This window comes from Pavona decussata, unplaced genomic scaffold (assembly GCF_977016875.1).
Source record: "Pavona decussata unplaced genomic scaffold, jaPavDecu1.1 SCAFFOLD_102, whole genome shotgun sequence".
NCBI lineage: Eukaryota > Metazoa > Cnidaria > Anthozoa > Scleractinia > Agariciidae > Pavona > Pavona decussata.
The window spans coordinates 5,072,259-5,095,366 of NW_028145517.1; the positions used below are offsets into that span (position 1 = coordinate 5,072,259).

The following is a 23,108-nucleotide window of genomic DNA, read 5'->3' on the forward strand; positions in this document are numbered from 1 at the left end:
CATAACAAAGAAAGAGTAACAATGCACTGTGATTCGCCCCGTTGTCTCTCACCGCCGCGTAAACTCGGGGGATGTCTGTTTACAAATTGACCAGAAAATTCGAGTTCTGGCTCTCTGATGTTAAGTTGGTGAAAACAATTTAGCGTTCTCATTGGTGTGTAGCGACTTGACAAAATCCTTCGGTGAAGCCTCAACTTACCTGAAGACGTTTACCTCTCCACGGAAGGTAAGATATTCGACATTGACTAGCCTGGTCTCGCACTGTCCACAAAGTTGGCTTTTACGGTGATAAGAATTCATACTGTGGGCGAAATTTATCGCATTTTATGAGCCAATCAAGACTATTTTCGAACATTTATTTGTGGTTCACTTAAAGTCGCGTCCTTACTAGTCAAAAGAAACATTTTAAATGATTCAGCGTTCACTGAGATAAACATTCTGCATTTTCAGTCAAAATTACTGATATGGTTCGATACGGATTTTCCGCGTTCGCAGCTTAGAAAGGTTGCTTTATTTTGGCGTGTTAGAGATCTTTTAGCCTGCGTGGCAGGCGCTAGAAAGGGGAAGGGAGAAGGGAAATCGGGCGCAGGTGACGCGAGGGGAAAAGGAAAAGGAAGCTCCCTTTTCCTTTTCCCCTCGCGTCACGCGCGCCCGATTTCCTTTCTCCCTTCCCCTTTCTAGCGCCTGTCATGCAGGCTAGAGGTCTTTCAGCAGTTCCGAATTTTCGTTCGATCTAGAAGATTGCCTTCAAAATGTCAACCGGATCCCTAGCGAACACGGACGATTAAAATTTGATTACAACTGAATATACAAACAAACATTTTCGGTGATCTTTCAAAGATTCATCAAAGTCGGCCTGCTTCCTGCCAACGTATTCACTTCTCACTTATTCTTCTGTTTCAGTTAAAACTCAAGCCATGTCTCCCAAATTTCTGATGATCGCCATGTTGGCCGTGGTGTTTCCCTTCCCAAGTGAAGCCTCATCAAAGACCTGCCCTCGCTGGGTAAAACTCAACAAGTCACTTGTCTGCTTCGGCGCTAAGGGAAACCAGTACGGTCGGTTCACCTACCATCGGAATATTTTCGTGAGCTCGTTCATGCTCGTGCATCGCTCGGGAAAGGTGTCGTGTAATAGACGCCATTACAGCTATTGGGGATGTGATTCAAAAACTGGACATCTGAATGCTATTTTGACTGATCAGAACAACAAGATACTGGCACCAGAAGCATCAAAACTCGATAGCAAGTTCGGATATTACACTCTGGCCGGTTACACCCCCTCCTCGTCTGTTCTCGTGTTCTGCGCCCCAAAGAAACCTCACTGTGTCTTTGCTAACAGTGAACTGCGCCTTTGGTATGGAGAGGATTTACGCAGCAATGGCGAAAGCGATAATGGCGGCAAAACGTGCGCAGATGTGTATGGACAGTTGGCTTAAACTAGAAACCTACACAGTGCTAAAAAAGCTCGATAATAAAGTACACTTGTAATCGCTGAGAGAACGTCCATGATTTTGTAGTTATTTGTTTGGTGACAATAAATGACCCGAGGCTATGAAAGCTGTGTTCTGTCATTTTTATTCACTACCTACATTAAAGCTACTTGGTGCTATAAGCCTTTGAAAACCTCTCCGTTTCCTTTATTTGTTGAGGGAATATATATTTTCAAGAATGCGATCAGTAATCCTGCACAAGTTTACTCATGAATGTGGATGATCAATATCCTTTATATAAAGTTTCAAATCCTAGCAAACTGCTTTCTCCATGATTATAAAACGTTAGCCTGAGCATTTCCAGTACTAAAAATTTCATTTGATAGGGACACGCCTGAAGAGTTTATTTCATAGGATGTTCTCCAAGACTCTTCCTATTGGAACCTTGGACATGCCCCTTCCCAAGGCTTCTGATTAAATCAATAAAAAATTACCGCTTGAGGCGCTGTAGACTGAAAGGAGGCAATTCCTAACTTCCGCAAGCTTTTGTTTTTATCTTGGAGTGGTGCTATCATCTCATTAAGGTGGCATGTTTATCGTAGAGAATTTTTTATTTTACATTTGTATTCCGCTTGGGAAAGTGTTCTATTATTAAGGTTAAATTAAGGGTTTGAGCGAATCCCATATCCAACAAACATTTAGTTCTTGTTAGACAACTGAGTTTTTGAATCTGTACTTGCTTTATGTTATTCAAGTATAAAACAAATTGTGTGAGTCTTGTAATGGGGTTGTAATTGTAAGGATGTGGATGAAATCCTAAAGGGTGACCAACTGACCATTCAAATGAAAGCTACTGAGCAGTACTTCCCTGTGGTGCTGCTTTTTATGCTGTGCAAGGTAGTTCCAACTTTGCGCCTGTTGATGAAATCCTAATGTGTGACCGTTCAAATGAAATGTACTGAGCAGTTCGTTCCTGTGGTGCTGAAATTATGCTGTACAATGTGGTTCTAACGTTTGAAATCCTTAATCGTGACCATTCAAATGAAAGATTCTGAGCAGTACTTTCATCAGTGTTGTTGTTTGTTATGCTACTCTGTAAGTCTGGCCCGTACGTTTGCGCCCACGCCTATTTTATTTGCCTCTGAAACAGTCCTGACTTTGGACATCTGGACACGAAGCGCCAAAGCGCGAGGTCTTTCAATCTCTATAAACGTTTTGCTGGTACTACATAGTAGAATTTATTCTTGTACGGAGGATTTCCTCGTTGTTATTATTTTTTACAGATCGTTACTAGGCACTTTACGAATTTTGAAATATATGTTAATAGTAATGCCAAGGCATAGTTGTTGCTGCTCAGTTGTTTTAATTTTCAGAGTCAAAACTAACAGCTGTTTTGTTTGACTACTCTTAAAACAGTTGTTCCGAATTCGCTAAGCTGCATTGCATGACTCTCTTCGACAAATTCGCCTTTAGGTTGCTCAGCAAGTTGAAGTGACCCACCATTGTTTAGGAGGGAATGATCGAGACCTAAACATACTGTATCAACTAACACCGACCCTAAGATTTTAAACAAGTGCCAGGCTATTGTGCCAAGCTTTAATGCTGGGTTATTGAAGAAAATAAATCCACTATGATAAGAAAAGAAAGAAATAACTCTATTCGAGCTTACTCTTCGAGACACTAGTTTTTGAGATGGAATAACACCAATGCAATTATTACCGAAAAACTGATGCGTTTTGTGTAGGAAATACCTTAAAAGCCAGGTTTGTTGGTTGTAGTATATATGAATAGGATCAGTTGGAAAGTAACCTTCCTTTCTCTTTCTCATCAACATAGACCAACTACTTTGGGAACCATACTTCGTATAAGTCTCAAAGGCTGTGTCGGTTATAAAATAAGTCTCCTAAAGACTTATTTAGTCACATGTCAATAAGGTTATCTCGCTATATTTTGCTCAAAAGCAGGAAGATGGCCGGAGGAACATCTTCTCCTGTTTTATGTGCAGAGCGTACATAAGGTAGGAAACAACATGAGAGAGAAAAAATGCCTGGACACCGCCTTAAGGAAGGCTAATATTCTGTGAAATTTGAGACTATAATTGGATCAAGTAGTGCCAATGATTGGTCGAAATGCGCGCGCCATTTACTTTAGGAACACTATGACAATAAAGAATCCTTTTACTGACCTTTCGGGTGCAAGAGACGGAACCGGTGCGTTAAGACGAACCATAGTCTTTCCGCCAAATTATCAGGTGGCTTGTGAACGACTTGATGGAACAACGAGACGCTGATGACCATAAGAGCAAGACATTGTCTGCAAGAGTTCGTCTAGACGAATAATTTGTCTTTGGAATGAAATCATTGAGTTGTATTCTAGATTCGACCGAGCGTGAAAATGAGAGCCGAAAAGACCACTCTCCACTATTGGAAAGAGAAGGAAAAGAGAGTGTTCACTGGCCTTAAAAAGCTCAAATTATGGCCGGAGATCTATGAAGAACGCTGAATATTATGCCTGATAAATTCAATTTAAATGCGTTGTAGATGTGACGTATAGTTATATTTTTAAATAAGGTCCAAAGTGAATCAAAAGCAAACATGATGACTAACAAAACAAACATACGGCTCGTGTTGACACACCCCAATAGTGGTTGCCTATTACATGCATGATAGTCATGATATAGAGGAATACTGGAACCCTCGATTTTTTCAAAATTTTCGATTCTTCGAACCAAACGTTGTTTCCCTTCGATTTGCGTCGGTCAGATTTTTACCCCCGATTTTTGAAACTCGGCTTCCCTAGCAACTGAGGTTCGAAAAAAATCGGTATTCCACTGTTTAAATGTTTTATACACATGCATTCTGTTGAGCGGGGTGGCGAATTAGAATATGATGTCTCAACAAAACAAATAAAGTTACCGGAAGGTTCTGTTGCATGGCCTTTATTTGAATTGTCACACTTTAGACCTATGAACAGGATAAAGGTTCGACTGTGGAGGGACAAAGGTAATCGGTAATGCTTTTACCACCGTGATTCAGTTTTTCCAGTTTTTTGGATGCCCATAACAGCATTTTCACGGGATGCTTAATTTGGCCTCATTTATTCCCATTGTATGCTTCGCAGATTTTTTAAACTATCCTAGCTAATTGAATAGTTTGAGTCACAAAGATAGCGTGATGTTGTTTCCGTATTCCCTTGTGTTACGCTATATCGTTATACCGGAAATTGCGTTACGAAAACGTAATGACCACAGACACATGGCATAAATCACGTTTTCTATTCTGGTTATATTATGTACAGTTATGTAATTTAAATAAAAGTTTAAGATTACAAATTGTTCTCGTTTCACCAAAAAAAAAAACAGAAAGAAAAACAGGCAAAAAGTTTTCCTAAAAGAAACTTTTAGTAAAAATTGACAATCAAACCTTTAATGTTTTTGTGAAGTGGATTTCCAGCAGCGTTTAAGCATCAATCCGACAAAATGATGTGATGTGTGTGTTACCTTATCATCTCGGAACCTACGACTGTCAAACAAAGCATGCTTCCTTCGCCAGGAACTCTCCAATTTCCACCATTTTAACTGTCGAGTGCTTCTTAGAAGTTATTCTTTCGATTTACTGCTTTAAAATGGTTAATTGTTTTTTGAAACGGCATATTTGAGTCCAAAACATGTAAACAATATTACCGCCACAATATTGGGCAAAAACATCCGTTCTAGGTGAGAGCAGAATTTAATACTGGTTTAGTGAATAAATCAAATGATGATTTGACGTCACACAGGTAGGGATGACGGGGTCGTCTCCCTCGTGATATACGCGCCGATAATAGATTTTGACTGGGCCGTTTTTGTTGAAGACAATCAGAACCATAGATCCCTTTTAGGATAGAGCAGAGTTTAATAAATAAGTTAATGTTTGTATGAAGAAAAAAGAAAAGATACCCAGCCCAAGTTTATACACATGCTGCCCTCAGGGCATTCCGCGTAAAAATGAAAAAACTGAAACCATAATAAACAAAGAGAAACAATGCACTGTGATTTGTCGCTTTGTCTCTCACCGCCGCATAATCTCGGGAGATGTCTGTTTACAAATTGACCAGAAAAATCGAGTTCTGGCTCTCTGATGCAATCGATGTTAAGCTGTTGAAAATAAATTAGCGCTCATCTTCTCAATGGTGTCTGGCTACTTGAAAAGACGTTTGACAAAATCCTTCGGTGAAGCCCGAACTTACCTGAAGAAGTTTACCTCTCCACGGAAGGTAAGATATTCGACATTGATTAGCATGGTTTCGAATTGTGCACGAAAGACTGTGGGCGAAATTTAGCGCATTTTATAACCAAGACATACTTAGATTTCCTGAGAATGCGCAATAGAAATTTGGAGAATACACCTGTAATGGGTGATAGAAGCTAGAGGAAAACTTAATTTATCCGTCCAAAACTGGCTTGGTTCACGGATTAATTTAACTAATCGAGCAAATTTTCGAAAATTTATTTGCGGTTCACTTGAAGTCGCGTCCTTACTATTCAAAAGAAACATTTAAAATGATTCAACATTCACCAAGATAAACAGTCTGGATTTTCAGTCCGTGTTCAAAATTGGTGATATGGTTCCGTCAAGACGGATTTTCCTTCTCAGCTTTGAAAGGTTACTTCTCTTTGGCGTGTTGGGAAGTGTTTTAGTCGTTCCGAATTTCCGTTCGATCTAAGAAGGCTACCTTCAAAATGTCAACCGGATCCCTAGCGAACACGGACGATTAAAAAGTGATTACAACTGAATATACAAACAAACATTTTCCATAACCTTTCTAAGATTCACCAAATTCTACCTCCTCCCAATGTATTCACTTTCAATTATTCTTCTGTTTCAGTTAAAATTCAAGCCATGTTTTCCAAATTTCTGATGATCGCCATGTTGGCCGTGGTGTTTCCCTTTCCAAGTGAAGCGTCATCAAAGACCTGCCCTCGCTGGGTGAAACTCAACAAGTCACCGGTCTGCTTCGGTGCTAAAGGAAACCAGTACGGTCGGTTCACCTACCATCGAAATATTTTCGTGAGCTCGTTCATGCTCGTGCATCGCTCGGGTAAGGTGACGTGTAATAGACGCCATTACAGCTACTGGGGATGTGATAAAAAAACTGGACATCTGCATGCTGTTTTGACTGATCAGAACAACAAGATACTGGCACCAGATGCATCAACAGTCAACAGCGGGTACGGATATTACACTCTGGCCGGTTATACCCCCTCCTCGTCTGTTCTCGTGTTCTGTGCCCCAAAGAAACCTCACTGTGTCTTTGCTAACAGTGAACTGCGCCTTTGGTATGGAGAGGATTTACGCGGCAACGGCGAAGGCAACAATGGCGGCAAAACGTGCGCAGATGTGTATGGACTGTTGGCTTAGACTAGCAACCTACTCTGTGCTGAAACCTCGATAATAAAGTACACTTGTAATCGCTAGGAAAACGGCCATGATTTTGTAGTTATTTGTTTGGTGACAATAAATGACCCGAGGTTATGAAAGCTGTGTTTTGTTATTTTTTTATTCACTATCTACATTGAAGCTACTTGGTGCTATAAACCTTTGAAAACCACTCCTTTCCTTTATTTGTTGAGGGAATATATTTTCAAGAGTGCGATTAATCCTGCACAAGTTTATGATGAATGTGGATGATCAATATCCTTTATATAAAGTTTCAAATCCTGGCAAACTGCTTTCTCCATGATTATAAAACGTTAATTTATAGCATTGTCAGTAGTAAAAATTTTATTTGATAGGGACACGCCTGAAGAGTTTATTTCATAGGATGTTCTCCAAGACTCTTCCTATTGGAACCTTGGACATGTCCCTTCCCAAGGCTTCTAATTAAATCAATAAAAAAATACCGCTTGAGGCGCTGTAGACTCAAGGAGGCAATTCCTAACTTCCCCAAGCTTTTGTTTCTATCTTGGAGTGGTGCTATCATCTCAGTAAGGTGACATGTTTATCGTAGAGAATTATTTATTTTAAATTTGTATTTCGCTTGGGAAGGTGTTATCTTATTAAGGTTAAATTAAGGGCTTGAGCGAATCCCATATCCAACAAACATTTAGCTGTTGTTAGACAACTGAGTTTTTGAATCTGTACTTGCTTTATGTTATTCAAGTATAAAACAAATTGTGTGAGTCTTGTAATGGGGTTGTAATTGTAAAGATCTGAATGAAATCCTAAAGGTTGACCAACTGACCATTCAAATGGAAGCTACTGAGCAGTACCTCTGTGGTGCTGTTTATTACGCGGTACTGACAAGGTGGTTCCAACTTTTGCGCCTGTCCATAAAATCCTAAAGTGTGACCATTCAAATGAAAGCTACTGAGCATTACTTTCCTGTGGTGTCGTTTGTTATGCTGTACAAGGTGGTTCCAACTTTTTCGCCTGTCCATAAAATCCTAAAGTGTGGCCATTCAAATGGGAGCAGGGATGGCGCAGTGGTGAGAGCACTCGCCTCCCACCAATGTGGCCCGGGTTTGATTCCTGGTCTCGGCGTCATATGTGGGTTGAGTTTGTTGTTGGTTCTCGTCCCTGCTCCGAGGGTTTTTCTCCGGGTACTCCGGTTTTCCTCCCTCCACAAAAACCAACATTTCCAAATTCCAATTCGACCTGGAAACAGTGGAGAGAATAGCCACTCCGTGGATTCCACTGAAATTCCTATTTATTTATTTATTTATTTATTTATTTATTTATTTATTTATTTATTTATTTATTTTATTTTACTAAGCAGTACTTTCCTGTGGTGTTGTTTATTACCCTATGCAAGGTGGTTCCAACTTTTGCGTCTGTCCATAAAATCCTAAAGTGTGACCATTCAAATCAAAGCTACTGAGCAGTACTTTCCTGTGGTGCTGTTTATTATGCTGTGCAAGGTAGTTCCAACTTTGCACCTGTTCATGAAATCCTAATGTGTAACCGTTCAAATGAAAGCTACTGAGCAGTTCGTTCCTGTGGTGCTGTTTATTATGCTGTACAATGTGGTTCTAACGTTTGAAATCCTTAAGCTTGACCATTCAAGTGAATGATTCTGAGCAATGCTTTCATCAGTGTTGTTGTTTGTTATCCTACTCTGTAAATCTGAAAGGTGATGTAAGTATCCTGTACAACATGGTTCTTAGGTAGTGCTAATTTTTTCGTGAATTTCGAAATGATGGCCATTAAAATGAAACTATTGAGCAGTACTTCAGCGTGGCGCTGTTTGTCATTTTGTGTTCTCTGTATTTATACTAACACTTGAGCTTCTAGATGACAGCCTGAAAGGGTGACCATTCATAATTATAAGCTGAGTATGGAGGGGCGAAATATTCCTGAGAAAACTTGACCCCTTTCAAGTTAAGGTGACTGAGCAGTTCTTTTACTTGGGCACAAGGTATTTATCTGCTCTACAGTCGACTGAAACGTCGGCCCGTACGTTTGCGCCCACGCCTATTTTCTTTCCCTCTGAAACAGGCCTGACTGTTGGAGATTTGAACACGAAGTTAATTCAACTCGCGTATGAAACCAAATTGAGAGCTCTTTCAGTCTTAACTATAAACGTTTTGCTTGTACTACATAGTAGAATTTATTCTTGTAGCGAAGATTTCCTCCTTGTTATTATTTTCTACAGATCGTTACTGGGCACTTTATGAATTTTGAAATATATGTTAATAGTAATGCCAAGTCATAGTTGTTGCTGCTCAGTTGATTTCAGAGTCAAAACTAACAGCTGTTCTGCTTGACTCAGTACTCTTGAAACAGTTGTTCTGAATTCACTAAACGAAACAGCCTCTCTTCGATAAATTCGCCTTTAGGTTGCTCAGCAAGTTGAAGTGACCCGTCTTCATAGCATTGTTAAGGAGGGAATGATCGAGACTTAAACATACTGTATCGACTAAACACCGACCCTAAGTAATCAGATTTTAAACAAGTGCCAGGCTATGTGCCAAGCCAGTTTAATCCCGGGTTATTGAAGAAAATGTATCTACAATGATAAGAAAAGAAAGAAAAAACTCTAGTCTTGCTCACTGTTCGAGATACCAGTTTATGAGATGGAATGGCACTAATGAAATTATAACCGAAAAACTTCTGCGTTTTGTGTAGGGCCAGAATTCCTCAAAAGGAAGGTCTGTTGGTTGTTGTATGTATGAATAGGATCAGTTGGAAAGTAACCTTCCTTTCTCTTTCTCATCAACATAGACCAACTATTTTAGGAACCATACTTCGTATAAGTCTCAAAGGCTGTGTCGCTTATAAAATAAGTCTCCTAAAAACCTATTTAGTCACATGTCAATAAGTTTATCTCGCTATATTTTTGCTCAAAAGCCGGAAGATGGCCGGATGAACACCTTCTCCTGTTTGTGTGCAGAGCGTACATAAGGTAGGAAACAACATAAGAGAGAAAAAATGCCTGAACATCGCCTTTAGGAAGGCTAATATTCTGTGAAATTTGAGACTATAAATGGATAAGCTATTACCAGCAATTTGTCGAAAGGCGCGCGCCATTTCCTTTAGGAACGTTGTGACATCTGACGATAAAGAATCCCTTTGCTGACGTTTCGTGTCCAAGAGACGGAAACCGGTGTTTTAAGACGAACAAAGGCCAAATTATCGGGTGGCTTGTGAACGACTTGATAGAATAACGAGACGCTGATGACCATAAGAGCAAGACATTGCCTGCCAGAGTTCGTCTAGACGAATAATTTGTCTTTTGAATGAAATCACTGAGTTGTATTCTTGATATGTTTATCGTTAGAAAGCTTTCTAACGTTCGACCGAGTGTGAAAATTGGAGCCTAGCATTAAAAAGCTCAAATTATGGCGGGAGATACATGAAGAACGCTGAATATTATGCCTGATAAATTCAATTACAATGCATTGTAGATGTGACGTATGTCATATTTTAATATGGAAATAAGGTCCAAAGTGAATCAAAAGCAAACATTATGGCTAACAAAACAAACATACGGCTCGTGTTGACGCACCCCAATAATGGTTGCCTTTTACATGATACAGTGAAACCCTCGATTTTTTAAAAGTCACTATTCTTCGAACCAAAAGTTGTTTCTCTTGGATTTGCTTCGATAAGATCTTTACCCCCGATTTTTGGAACTTCCGATCTTTCGTACCATGTGTGTACTTTCCTCTTCTTTTACGGATTATTCTGGCCCGCCTCGATTAGCACCGGCTATCTGCGAAGCCCCCCCCCCCCCCCCAAGGGATTAAGGATTTATCAGCAAATAATAAAATATTGCTGTTATTGTTGTTGTTGTTCGAACCAAATTCAGTTTCCCTAGCACTAGGGAAAAAATCGATATTGCACTGTTTCAGTGTTTTATACACATGCATTTTGTTGAGCGGGGTGACGAAATTAGAATATGATGGCTAACTGAAAACAAATAAAGTTACCGGAAGGTCCTGTTACATGGCCTTCATTTGAATTGTCACACTTTAGAACTGTGCGCAAGCTAAAGGTTCGACTGTGGAGGGACAAAGGTCATCCCTTAATTCTTTTACCACTTGATTCAGTTTTTTGCTTCTGAAAAATGAAAAAACTGAAACCATAACAAACAAAGAGAAACAATGCACTGTGATTTGTCGCTTTGTCTCTCACCGCCACATAAACTCCCGAGATGTCTGTTTAAAAATTGACCAGAAAATTCGAGTTCTGGATCCCTGATGCAATCGATCTTAAGTTGGTGAAAATAATTTATCGTTTCCATTGGTGTGTAGCGACTTGAAAAGACGTTTGACAAATCCTTCGGTGAAGCCTGAACTTACCTGAAGAAGTTTACCTCTCCTCGGAAGGTAAGATATTCGACTTGACTTGCACGGTCTCGCACTGTCCACGAAACTGGTTTAACGGTGATAAGAATTCATACTGTGGGCGAAATTTAGCGCATTTTATAGCCAAGACATAGTTAGATTCCTGAGAATACGCAATAGAAATTTGTAGAATACATCTGTAATGAAAGATAGATTCTAGAGGAAAACTTAATTTATCCGTCAAAACTGACCGTGGTTCACGGATTAATTTAACCAATCGAGCAAATTTTTTGACAATTTATTTGCGGTTCACTTGAGGTCGCGTTCTCAGTATTCAGAAAAAACATTTAAAAATAGAGTGGTGCTATCATCTCAGTAAGGTGGCATGTTTATCGTAGAGAATTATTTATTTTAAATTTGTATTTCGCTTAGGATGGTGTTATCTTATTAAGGCTAAATTAAGGGCTTGAGCGAATCCCATATCCAACAAACATTTAGCTCTTGTTAGAGAACTGAGTTTTTGAATCTGTACTTGTTTTATGTTATTCAAACAAATTGTGTGAGTCTTGTAATGGAGTTGTAATTGTAAGGATGTGGATAAAATCCTAAAGGGTGACCAACTGACCATTCAAATGAAAGCTACTGAGCAGGCAGTACTTTCCTGTGGTGCTGTTAGTTATGCTGTACAAGGTGTATCTAACTTTTGAGTCTGTGGATGAAATCCTAAAGTGTGACCGTTCAAATGAAAGCTACTGAGCAGTTCGTTCCTGTGGTGCTGTTTATTATGAGGAAAAAGGGTTCTGTACAAGGTGGTTCTAACGTTTGAAATTTTTAAGTGTGACCATTCAAATGAAAGATTCTGAGCAGTACTTTTATCAGTGTTGTTGTTTGTTATGCTACTCTGTAAATCCGAAAGGTGATGTACGTATCCTGGACAAGGTGGTTTTTAGGTAGTTCTAATTTTTTCATGAATTTCGAAAGGTTGGCCATTAAAATGAAACCTATTGAGCAGTACTTCAGCGTGGCGCTGTTTATCATTTTGTGTTCTCTGTATTTATACTAACACTTAAGCTTCTGGATGACAGCCTGAAAGGGTGACCATTCATAATTATAAGCTGAGTATGGAAGAGCGAAATATTCCTGAGAAAACTTGTCCCCCGCCTTTCAAGTTAAGGCCACTGAGCAGTTCTTTTACTTAGGAACAGGGTATTTATCTGCTCTACAGTCGACTGAAACGTCGGCCCGTACGTTTGCGCTCACGCCTTTTTTGTTTGGCTCTGAAACAGGCCTGAGTGATGGCGATTTGAACACGAAGTTAATTCAACTTGCGTATGAAACCAAAGCGTGAGCTCTTTTAGTCTTTACTATAAACGTTTTGCTGGTACTACATAGTAGAATTTATTCTTGTACCGAAGAATTACTCCTTGTTATTACTTTCTCCAGATCGTCACTAAGCACTTTATGAATTTTGAAATTTCTGTTAATAGTAATACCAAGTCAGGGGCGGATCCAGGGGAGGTGAAATGGGTGAATTTTCACCCCCCTTTTTTTGAGCCCCCTTCCTTTTTTTTTTCCTTATCCGTCAAATATTGAAATAATATTTGATTTCTCTAATTGAGGTGGAGAATGTGCATTAGCGATGACTGGTTCTACCAATCAATTTATTCATTTTGAGCCTGTTGAAATGGGGTTGACAGACCTACACGACTCCCGCTGTGTGCCCATTGTGTTGATAAAAGCCTTTATAATTTTGCTTTAATAAGCATGTCTTTAAGCGATTTCCCTTTTCTATAATAGATAAAGGGAGGTTCCTTGTATATCTCTCTTAGTAGCGGCTGGTTTTGTATTAAATGCCATTCAGTGTCCATTAGAATATTTTTCAAACATGGCAGTGATGGTTGAAATTGTGTCACGAAGGGTAGAATTTTCTTGTGCACTTTCTGTTTTTGTGTAAGAGCGTTCTTCCTTTCTGCGAAGTTAACTTCGGAGAGGATTTTGTCCACCAGGTTACTAGGATAAGCTCTCGATACCAGGCGTGTTTTAAAGTTTTTAATGTTTTCGTCAAACACTACTTTAGAAGCGTTTGTCCTCAGAAGTGCCTGCTGGGTGGCAGCTGTTGTAGTTTGTGTACTGAAATGTTTTAGTAGGTTTGTAATGTGTGCGCACGTCGAGAATCGATTCTTTCTCGAATCTCTGTCCCTTGTAGACTGTTGTATCCAAGAATGTTGTTTCTTATTGTGAGACTTCAGCGGTAAACTTTATGGTAGGGTGGTACGAATTTGCTTGCTCAATGAATTTTCTATTTCTTCTTTGTTTGTATCCCACAAGTAAAATACATCGTCAATGAATCTTCTCCACATTAGTGGTTTGTGAACGCTCTGCCTTAAAGATGTTGGCAAAAGCTACTGCCATTTTAGTGCCCATGGCAGTTCCGTGTGTTTGGAAGGAGTTCTCCTTCAGTATAAGGCTGAGCATTTCTCTGAGGAAATTTGTAGCTATAGGAGGGTTATTGGCATGAAAGTTCTCGTATGCGTTGCATACTATAGTGATTCTTTCAGTCCTCTTGTGGGATATTCGTGTAAAGGCTAGTGACATCCATTGAGACTAGAAAAGCGTTTCTAGGCACCCTAGTGCTTTCAATAAACCTTATGAAATGTGTCGTATCTTTTAGAAACGAGTCCTGTATTTGTGCTATTGGCTGAAGTAGTTTGTCTACGAATGATGATAGGCGTTCTGTTGGGCCATCACACCCAGATATGATAGGTCCTGACTTCCGACTAATGTCGGTTTGTGAATTTTTGTGAGGGTATAAAACACTGGGCTTCGAGGCGGATTTGGTGTTAGGTTAAACCATTTAACCGTCATTTCGTCTGTGCACCCTGCTTGATGAAGGGCATTAATGAGGTGTTTAACTCTCTGGGATGTGTCTCTAACCATTGGTTCGTCTAGTGGCTGACAGTTATTTCTATCATCCAATTGTTTCTGTCCGTCATTGATTTTGTTTATCTGCTTTTTTGAGAATAATTTCTTTGTTGTTAACGTTAATAAGCTCCTTGAGAGCTCTTCGCTGCACAGACCTCAAACACCTCAACCAGGCTTTGGCTCTATAAAAAGTTACATCATTACAAAAATTCACCCCCCATTTCAAAATCCTGGATCCGCGCCTGCAAGTCTTAGTTGTTGCTGCTCAGTTGTTTTCAGAGTCAAAACTAACATGTTTTGTTTGACTACTCTTGGAACAGTTGTTCTGAATTCGCTAAACGAAAGTGCCTCTCTTCGATAAATTCGCCTTTAGGTTGCTCAGCAAGTTGAAGTTACTCGTCTCCATAGCATTGTTAAGGAGGGAATGATCGAGACCTAAACATACTGTATCGACTTAACACCGACCCTAAGTAATCGGATTTCAAACAAGAGCTAGGTTGTTGTGTCAAGCTTTAATGCCGGGTTATTGAAGAAAATGTATCTACAATGATAGGAAAAGAAAGAAAAAACTCTAGTCTTGCTCACTGTTCGAGATACCAGTTTATGAGATGGAATGGCACTTATGAAATTATAACCGAAAAACTTCTGCGTTTTGTGTAGGTCCGGAATACCTCAAAAGGCAGGTCTGTTGGTTGCGGTATGTATGAATAGGATCAGTTGAAAAGTAACCTTCCTTTCCCTTTTTCATCAACATAGACCGAGTATTTTGGAAACCATACTTCGTATAAATCTCAAAGGCTGTGTCGGTCATAACATAAGTCTCCTAAAGACTTATTTAGTCACATGTCAATAAGTTTTTCTCGCTATATTTTTGCTCAAAAGCCGGAAAATGGCAAGAGGAACACCTTCTCTTGTTTATGTGCAGAGCGTACATAAGATAGGAAACAACATAAGAGAGAAAAACAATGCCTGATCATCGCCATTAGGAAGGCGAATATTCTGCGAATTTTAAGACCGTATAAATGGATAAAGTAGTGCCATTATTTGTCGAAAAGCGTGCGCCATTTCCTTTAGGAACGTTGTGGCATCTGGCAAAAGAGAATTCCTTTGGTGACATTTCGGCCTGAGGAGACGGAAACCAAACCCCTGATCAGACGGATCCGTGTGCGTTAAGACCGTGAACCATAATATTTCCGCCAAATTATCGGGTGGCTTGTGAAGTGTAAACGACTTGATGGAACAACGAGACGCTGATGACCATATCTAAGAGCAAGACATTGGACATCTGCCAGAGTTCGTCTTGGACGAATAATTTGTCTTTGGCATGAAATCACTGAGACACTGAGTAGTTGATTCTAGATATGTTTATCGTTAGAAAGCTTTCTAACATTCGACTGAGCGTGAAAATGAGAGCCGAAATGACCACTTTCCTCAATTGGAAAGAAAAGGAAAAGAGAGAGTTCACTGGTCTTAAAAAGTTCAAATTATGGCCGGAAATCTATGAAGAATGCTGAATATTATGCCTGTCAAATTCAATTACAATACATTGTAGATGTGACGTATAGCCATATTTTAATATGAAGAAAAGGTCCAAAGTGAATCAAAACCAAACATTATGACTAGCAAAACAAACATTCGACTCGTGTTGACACACCCCGATAGTGGTACAGTGGAACCCTCGATTTTTTAATATTTCCGATTCTTCGAACCAAATGTTGTGTCCCTTTGAGTCCTTGGATGCTTCGGTCAGATTTTTACCCCCGATTTTTGAAACTCCTGATAATTCGAACCAAATACGGCTTCCCTAGCACTAGGTTCGAAAAAAATCGGTATTCCACTGTTTAAATGTTTTATACACATGCATTTTGTTGAGCGGGGTGGCGAATTAGAATATGATGACTAACAAAACAAATAAAATTACTGGAAGGCACTGTTACATGGCCTTCATTTGAATTGTCACCCTTTCGAGCTATGCACAGGATAAAGGTTCGACTGTGGAGGGACAAAGGTAATCGGTAATTCTTTTACCACTTGATTCAGTTTTTTGCTTAAAAAAGAAAAAAAAAACTAAAACCATAACAAACAAAGAGTAACAATGCACTGTGATCTGTCGCTTTGTCTCTCACCGCCGCATAAACTCCCGGGATGTCTGTTTACAAATTGACCAGAAAATTCGAGTTCTAGATCCCTGAAGCAATCGATGTTAAGTTGGTGAAAATAGTTTAGCATTTTCATTGGTGTGTAGTGACTTGAAAAGACGTTTGACAAAATCCTTCGGTGAAGCCTCAAATTACCTGAAGAAGTTTTCCTCTCTTCGGAAGGTAAGATATTCAACCTGACTAGCACGGTCTCGCACTGTCCACGAAATTGGTTTTTACGGTGATAAGAATTCATACTGTGGGCGAAATTTAGCGCATTTTATAGCCAAAACATACTTAGATTTTATAATACGCAATAGCGATTTGGAGAATAATTCGACACAAAATGAATGTCAGATTAAAACTTAACTTATCCGTATAAACTGATTTGTTTCACGAATTAATTTAACCAATCGAGCAAATGTTCGAAAATTTATTTGCGGTTCACTTAAAGTCGCGTCCTTACTATTCAAAAGAGACATTTAAAATGATTTAGCATTCACTTAGATAAACATTCTGGATTTTTAGTCTGTGTTCAAAATTACTGATATTGGTTCCGTCGAGACGAAGCTTGGAAAGGTTACGTCATTTTTAGGTGTTAGAGTTCTTTCAGCAGTTCCGAATTCTCGTTCGCTATAAGAAGATTGCCTTCAAAATGTCAACTGGATCCCTAGCGAAAACGAACGATTAAAAGGTGATTTTATATGAATATACAAACAAAAATTTTCGGTGACCTTTCTAAGATTCACCAAAAACGGGCTACCTCCTGCCAATGAATTCACTTTCACTTATTCTTCTGTTTCAGTTAAAACTGACTCAAGCCATGTTTTCCAAATTTCTGATGATCGCCATGTTGGCCGTGGTGTTTCCCTTCCCAAGTGAAGCGTCATCAAAGACCTGCCCTCGCTGGGTGAAACTCAACAAGTCACCGGTCTGCTTCGGTGCCAAAGGAAACCAGTACGGTCGGTTGACCTACCATCGGAACATCTTCGTGAGCTCGTTCATGCTCGTGCACCGCTCAGGAAAGGTGACGTGTGGTAGCAAACAGTACAGTTATTGGGGATGTTCTCCAAATGTTCGAACACTTCGTACTGTGTTGACTGATCAGAACAACAAGATACTGGCACCAGAAGCATCAACGGTCAACAGCGGAGGATCCTACACTTTGGCAGGTTACACCTCCTCCTCGTCTGTTCTCGTGTTCTGTGCTCCAAAGAAACCTCACTGTGTCTTTGCTAACAGCGAACTGCGCCTTTGGTATGGAGAGGATTTACGCGGCACCAGCGAAAGCGACAATGGCGGAAAAACGTGTGCAGATGTGTATGGACTGTTGGCTTAAACTAGCAACCTATGCTGTACTGAAAACCGCGATAATAAAGTACACTTGTAGTCGCTAGGAAAACGACCATGATTTTGTAGTTATTTGTTTAGTGACAATAAATGACTCGAGGTGATGAAAGTTGTGTTAAGTTATTTCTTGTTCACTGCATACTTTAAAACTACTTGGTGCTATAAGCCTTTGAAAACCAAACCGTTTCCATCTTTTATTGAGGGAAATATATTTTCAAGAATATTATTGATGCTGCACACGTTTATCATGAATGTGGATGATCAAACAGCTTTCTCTATGATTGCGAATACTTATTTGTAGCATTGTTAGTAGTATAAATTTCGCTAAGATGTTCTCCAACTGACTTTTCCTATTGGAATTACGACATGACTGTTCCTAAAGCTTCGCTATGTCTTGCAAGGCCAATAATCTGGTTTGAATTACTTAAAACATAAATAAATAAATGAATAAATAAATACATAAATAAATAAATAACTGATTAAATATATAAAATAACTCTTGAGGCGCTGTTGTGTCAAAGAGGCAATTCCTGACTTCGTCAAGCTTTAGTGACTATATTGGAATGGTAGCGACATCTTACAAAGGTGGTATGTTTATTTTAGAGAATTTTTCATCTTAAGTTGGATTAAGATGTTTAGTTAAGAAGTTGAGTGAATCCCCTTTCCAACAAACACTTCGCTTTTGCTAGAGAACTGAGTTTCTGAATCTGTGCTTACTTTATTCTATCCAAGTATAAAACAAATTGTGTGAGTCTTATAATGGGGTTGTAACTTTAACTGAGGCTCTGGGTGGAATCCTAAAGGGTGACCAACTGACCATTGAAATGAAAGCTACTGAGCATTACATTCCTGAGGTGCTGTTTATTACGCTGTACAAGGTGGTTCCAACTTTTGCGCCTGTCCATAAAATCCTAAAGTGTGCCCATTCAAATGAGAGCTACTGAGCAGTACTTTCCTGTGGTGCTGTTTATTATGCTGTACAATGTCGTTCTAACGTTGGGAATCCTTAAGCGTGACCCTTCAAGTGAAAGATTCTCAGCAATACTTTCATCAGTGTTGTTGTTTGTTATCCTACTCTGTAAATCCGAGGTTTAAATAAAGGTCATGTATGTTTCCTGTTCAAGGTAGTTCTTAGGTAGTGTTAATTTTTGAGTCAATTTCGAAAAGATGGCCATTAAAATGAAACCTATTGAGCAGTACTTCAGCGTGGCGCTGTTTATCATTTTGTGTTCTCTGTATTTATACTAACACTTGAGCTTCTAGATGACAGCCTGAAATGGTGACCATTCATAATTATAAGCCGAGTATGGAGGGGCGAAATATTCCTGAGAAAACTTGACCCCTTTTAAGTTAAGGTGACTGAGCAGTTCTTTTAATTGGGCAAAGGGTATTTAGCTGCTCTACAGTCCACTGAAACGTCGGCCGTACGTTTCCCCCCACGCCTATTTTGTTTGCCTCTGAAACAGGCCTGACTGTTGGAGATTTGAACACGAAGTTAATTCAACTCGCGTATGGAACCAAAGCAAGAGCTCTTTCAATCTTTACTATAAACGTTTTGCTAGTACTACATAGTAGAATTTATTATTGTACCGAAGAATTCCTCCTTGTTATTACTTTCTCCAGATCGTCACTAGGCACTTTATGAATTTTTAAATTTATTTTAATGGTAATGCCAAGTCATAGTTGTTGCTGCTCAGTTGTTTTCAGAGTCAAAACTAACAGATGTATTGTTTGACTACTCTTGAAACAGTTGTTCTGAATTCGCTAAACAAAACTGACTCTCTTCGATAAATTCGCCTTTAGGTTGCTCAGCAAGTTGAAGTGACCCGTCTTCATAGCATTGATAAGGAAGGAATGATCGAGACCTAAACATACTGTATCGACTTAACACCGACCCTAAGTAATCTGAGTAATCGGATTTCAAACAAGTGCCAGGTTGTTGTGCCAAGCTTTAATGCTGGGTTATTGAAGAAAATGAATCTACAATGATAAGAAAAGAGAGAAAAAAACTGTAGTCTTCCTCACTGTTCGAGATACCAGTTTATGAGATGGAATGGCACTAATGAAATTATAACCGAAAAACTTCTGCGTTTTGTGTAGGGCCGGAATACCTCAAAAGGCAGGTCTTGTTGGTTGTTGTATGTATGAATAGGATCAGTTGGAAAGTAACCTTCCTTTCCCTTTTTCATCAACATAGACCGACTATTTTGGAAACCATACTTCGTATAAGTCTCAAAGACTATATCAGTCATAACATAAGTCTCCTAAAGACTTATTTAGTCACATGTCAATAAGTTTATCTCGCTATATTTTTGCTCAAAAGCCGGAAAATGGCAGGAGGAACACCTTTTCCTGTTTATGTGGAGAGCGTACATAAGATAGGAAACAACATAAGAGAGAAAAACAATGTCTGATCATCGCCATTAGGAAGGCGAATATTCTGCGAATTTTAAGACCGTATAAATGGATAAAGTAGTGCCATTATTTGTCGAAAAGCGTGCGCCATTTCCTTTAGGAACGTTGTGGCATCTGGCAAAAGAGAATTCCTTTGGTGACATTTCGGGTCCAAGAGACGGAAACCAAACGACCCTTGATCAGACGGATCCGTGTGCGTTAAGACCGTGAACCATAATATTTCCGCCAAATTATCGGGTGGCTTGTGAAGTGTAAACGACTTGATGGAACAACGAGACGCTGATGACGATATCTAAGAGCAAGACATCGGACAACTGCCAGAGTTCGTCTAGACGAATAATTTGTCTTTCGCATGAGATCACATAGAAAGCTTTGTAAATTCGACCAAGCGTGAAAATGGGGGACGAAAAGACCACTTCCCTCTATTGGAAAGAGAAGGAAAAGAGAGAGTTCACTGACCTTAAAAAGCTCAAATTATGACCGGAGATCTATGAAGAATGCTGAATATTATGCCTGACAAATTCAATTACAATACATTGTAGATGTGACGTTTAGTCATATTTTAATATGAAAAAAAGGTCCAAAGTGAATCAAAAGCAAACATTATGACTAACAAAACAAACATACGGCTCGTGTTGACACACCCCAATAGTGTTACAGTGGAACCCTTGATTTTTCAAAATTTCCGATTCTTCGAACCAAAAGTTGTTTCCCTTGGATTTGCTTCGGTCAATTTTTTACCCCCGATTTCCCGATCTTTCGAACCAAATTCAGTTTCCCTAGCACTAGGTTCCAAAAATCGGTTTTCCACTGTTTAATTTATACACATGTATTCTGTTGAGCGGGGTGGCGATATTAGAATATGATGATTCGGACTAACAAAACAAATAAAATTACCGGAAGGTACTGTTAAATCGGACTTCATTTGAATTGTCACTCTTTAGAACTATGCACAGGATAAAGGTTCGACTGTGGAGGGACAATCGGTAATTCTTTTACCACTTGACTCAGAATTTTTGCTTAAAAATGAAAAAAATGAAACCATAGCAAACAAAGAGCAACAATGTACTGTGATTTGTCGCTTTGCGGGGAAGTCTCACCGCCGCATAAAGTCCCGAGGTGTCTGTTTACAAATTGACCAGAAAATTCGAGTTTTAGATCCCTGATGCAATCGATGTTAAGTTGGTTAAAATAATTTAGCGTTTTCATTGGTGTGTAGCGAGCTTAAAAGACGTTTGACAAAATCCTTCGGTGAAGCCTCAACTTTCCTGAAGAAGTTTACCTCTTCTCGGAAGGTAAGATATTCGACTTGACTTGCACGGTCTCGCAATGTCCACGAAACTGGTTTAACGGTGATAAGAATTTAGATTGTGGGCGAAATTTAGCGCATTTTATAGCCAGACGCATACTGCTTAAATTTCCTGAGAATACGCAATTGAAATTTGGAGAATACACCAGGAATGAGAGATAGATGTTAGAGGAAAACTTAATTTATCCGTCAAAAACTGGCTTGGTTCACGGATTGATTTAACCAATCGAGGAAATTTTCGACAATTTATTTGTGGTTCACTTGAGGTCGCGTCCTTGCTATTCAGAAGAAACATTTAAAACGATTCAGCATTCACTAAGATAAACATTTTGGCTTTTCAGTTTGTGTTCAAAAATACTAATGATATGGTCCGAGACGAATTCTTCCGCAGCTTAGAAAGGTTACTTCATTTTGGCATGTTAGCGGAGGTCTTTCAGCAGTTTCGTATTTTCGTTCGATCTAAGAAGACTGCTTTCAAAATGTCTGAACCGGGTCGCCAGCGAACACGGGCGATTAAAAAGGTATTGTTACTGAATATACAAACAAAAATTTTCGGTGGCATTTCTAAGATTCACCAAATTCTACCTCCTCCCAATGTATTCACTTTCACTTTTTTTTCTGTTTCAGTTGAAACTCAAGTCATGTTTTCCAAATATCTGATGATCGCCATGTTGGCCGTGCTGTTTCCCTTCCCAAGTGAAGTGTCATCAAAGACCTGCCCTCGCTGGGTGAAACTCAACAAGTCACCGGTCTGCTTCGGTGCCAGAGGAAACCAGTACGGTCGGTTCACTTACCACCGGGACATCTTGTTTGTGAGCTCGTTCAAGCTTGTGCATCGCTCGGGAAAGGTGACGTGTAACCATTATGGTTACAGCTACTGGGGATGTACTCCAAATTCAGCATTCCTTGGGACAATTCTGACCGACCAGAACAACAAGATACTTGCTCCAGAAGCATCAACAGTCAGCATCGCAGGATTTTACAATCTGGCAGGTTACACATCCTCGTCGTCTGCCGTCGTGTTCGGTGCCCTAAAGAAACCTCATCGCGTCTGGGCAAAAAGCGAACTGCGCCTTTGGTACGGAGAGGATTTACGCGGCCACACCGAGAGCGATAATGGCGGGAAAACGTGTGCAGATGTGTATGGACTGCTGGTTTAGAACAGGAGCCAACCTTGCGCTAAAAACCTTAAAGTAAAATAAACTTGTAATCGCAAGAGAAAGCAAAATTTGCAAACGTTTTGTAGAATTTGTTTTTTTGGCAATAAAATAGCTTTTGTTGGTTCTGATTCACTGCTTTTACTTGATATTCTTTTAAATCAGTGGTGATCCCTCCCTTGGTTTCATCTTTTGGTGAAGAGACTACATCTGGAGTTCAAGTTTTCTCGTTCAAATCCTTAAAATTCTGTCAACATCTTTTCGTCATTTCAAAGCCCTAATTTACGGCCTTGTAATTTGAAAAAAAAGTCAGGACTGCAGGCTACTCCGCATCGCGTAATTAGTAGTTTTAACATTTGCTAATTAGTTTTGTCCACTCATTAATGTCACCTGGCAGGGAGTTGCATAGCGCTATACACTACAGACCATTACACCGTTATTGAAGCAGGTTATTTTTCAAGTTTTTGTCTATCAATACGAGTGTAGGTGTCGACAGCTATGTCAAATGACAAGGATGTGAAGAAGTGCTTAATTGGAAAAGCGCGAAAGGTTTCATGAAATTTGGCCATTTTTACTGAAGGTTTGCATTTATGTAAGATAAACTAGGAGGTACTTTCCCCT

The 23,108-nt window shown here is 39.5% G+C and overlaps 4 protein-coding genes and 1 long non-coding RNA gene across 9 annotated transcripts; 4 read left to right on the forward strand and 1 right to left on the reverse strand.

The window, feature by feature from the left end:
* The first annotated feature begins 166 nt into the window (after window positions 1-166).
* Window positions 167-1,557, forward strand: LOC146471803 (uncharacterized). Its single transcript, XM_085120837.1, has 2 exons — window positions 167-226; window positions 904-1,557. The coding sequence occupies exon 2, from the start codon at window positions 918-920 to the stop codon at window positions 1,434-1,436; it is 519 nt and encodes a 172-aa protein (XP_084976963.1). The 5' UTR covers window positions 167-226; window positions 904-917; the 3' UTR covers window positions 1,437-1,557.
* Window positions 1,558-5,565: 4,008 nt separating this feature from the next.
* Window positions 5,566-6,943, forward strand: LOC146471804 (uncharacterized). The gene is made up of 2 exons (XM_085120838.1): window positions 5,566-5,684; window positions 6,297-6,943. Exon 2 carries the CDS (start codon window positions 6,311-6,313, stop codon window positions 6,827-6,829), a length of 519 nt encoding a protein of 172 aa, XP_084976964.1. The 5' UTR covers window positions 5,566-5,684; window positions 6,297-6,310; the 3' UTR covers window positions 6,830-6,943.
* Window positions 6,944-11,160: 4,217 nt separating this feature from the next.
* On the forward strand, window positions 11,161-22,618 carry LOC146471805 (uncharacterized). 3 transcript variants are annotated; one of them, XM_085120365.1, is made up of 2 exons: window positions 11,161-11,238; window positions 21,958-22,618. In XM_085120365.1, the coding sequence occupies exon 2, from the start codon at window positions 21,972-21,974 to the stop codon at window positions 22,488-22,490; it is 519 nt and encodes a 172-aa protein (XP_084976491.1). In that variant the 5' UTR covers window positions 11,161-11,238; window positions 21,958-21,971; the 3' UTR covers window positions 22,491-22,618. The 3 variants fall into 3 exon arrangements, with proteins under 3 accessions (XP_084976491.1, XP_084976492.1, XP_084976490.1); XM_085120366.1 differs by lacking the exon at window positions 11,161-11,238 and adding an exon at window positions 16,336-16,439; XM_085120364.1 differs by lacking the exon at window positions 11,161-11,238 and adding an exon at window positions 21,202-21,316.
* On the forward strand, window positions 11,162-17,715 carry LOC146471806 (uncharacterized). 3 transcript variants are annotated; one of them, XM_085120368.1, is made up of 2 exons: window positions 11,162-11,238; window positions 17,062-17,715. In XM_085120368.1, the coding sequence occupies exon 2, from the start codon at window positions 17,080-17,082 to the stop codon at window positions 17,593-17,595; it is 516 nt and encodes a 171-aa protein (XP_084976494.1). In that variant the 5' UTR covers window positions 11,162-11,238; window positions 17,062-17,079; the 3' UTR covers window positions 17,596-17,715. The 3 variants fall into 3 exon arrangements, with proteins under 3 accessions (XP_084976494.1, XP_084976493.1, XP_084976495.1); XM_085120367.1 differs by lacking the exon at window positions 11,162-11,238 and adding an exon at window positions 16,316-16,439; XM_085120369.1 differs by lacking the exon at window positions 11,162-11,238 and adding an exon at window positions 16,361-16,439 and having other exon boundaries at window positions 17,078-17,715.
* On the reverse strand, window positions 17,901-18,749 carry LOC146471807 (uncharacterized). The gene is made up of 2 exons (XR_014866708.1): window positions 18,066-18,749; window positions 17,901-18,029 (listed from the first exon to the last, which is right to left on the reverse strand). It is a non-coding gene; the product is annotated as an uncharacterized LOC146471807 (long non-coding RNA).
* Window positions 22,619-23,108: the final 490 nt, after the last annotated feature.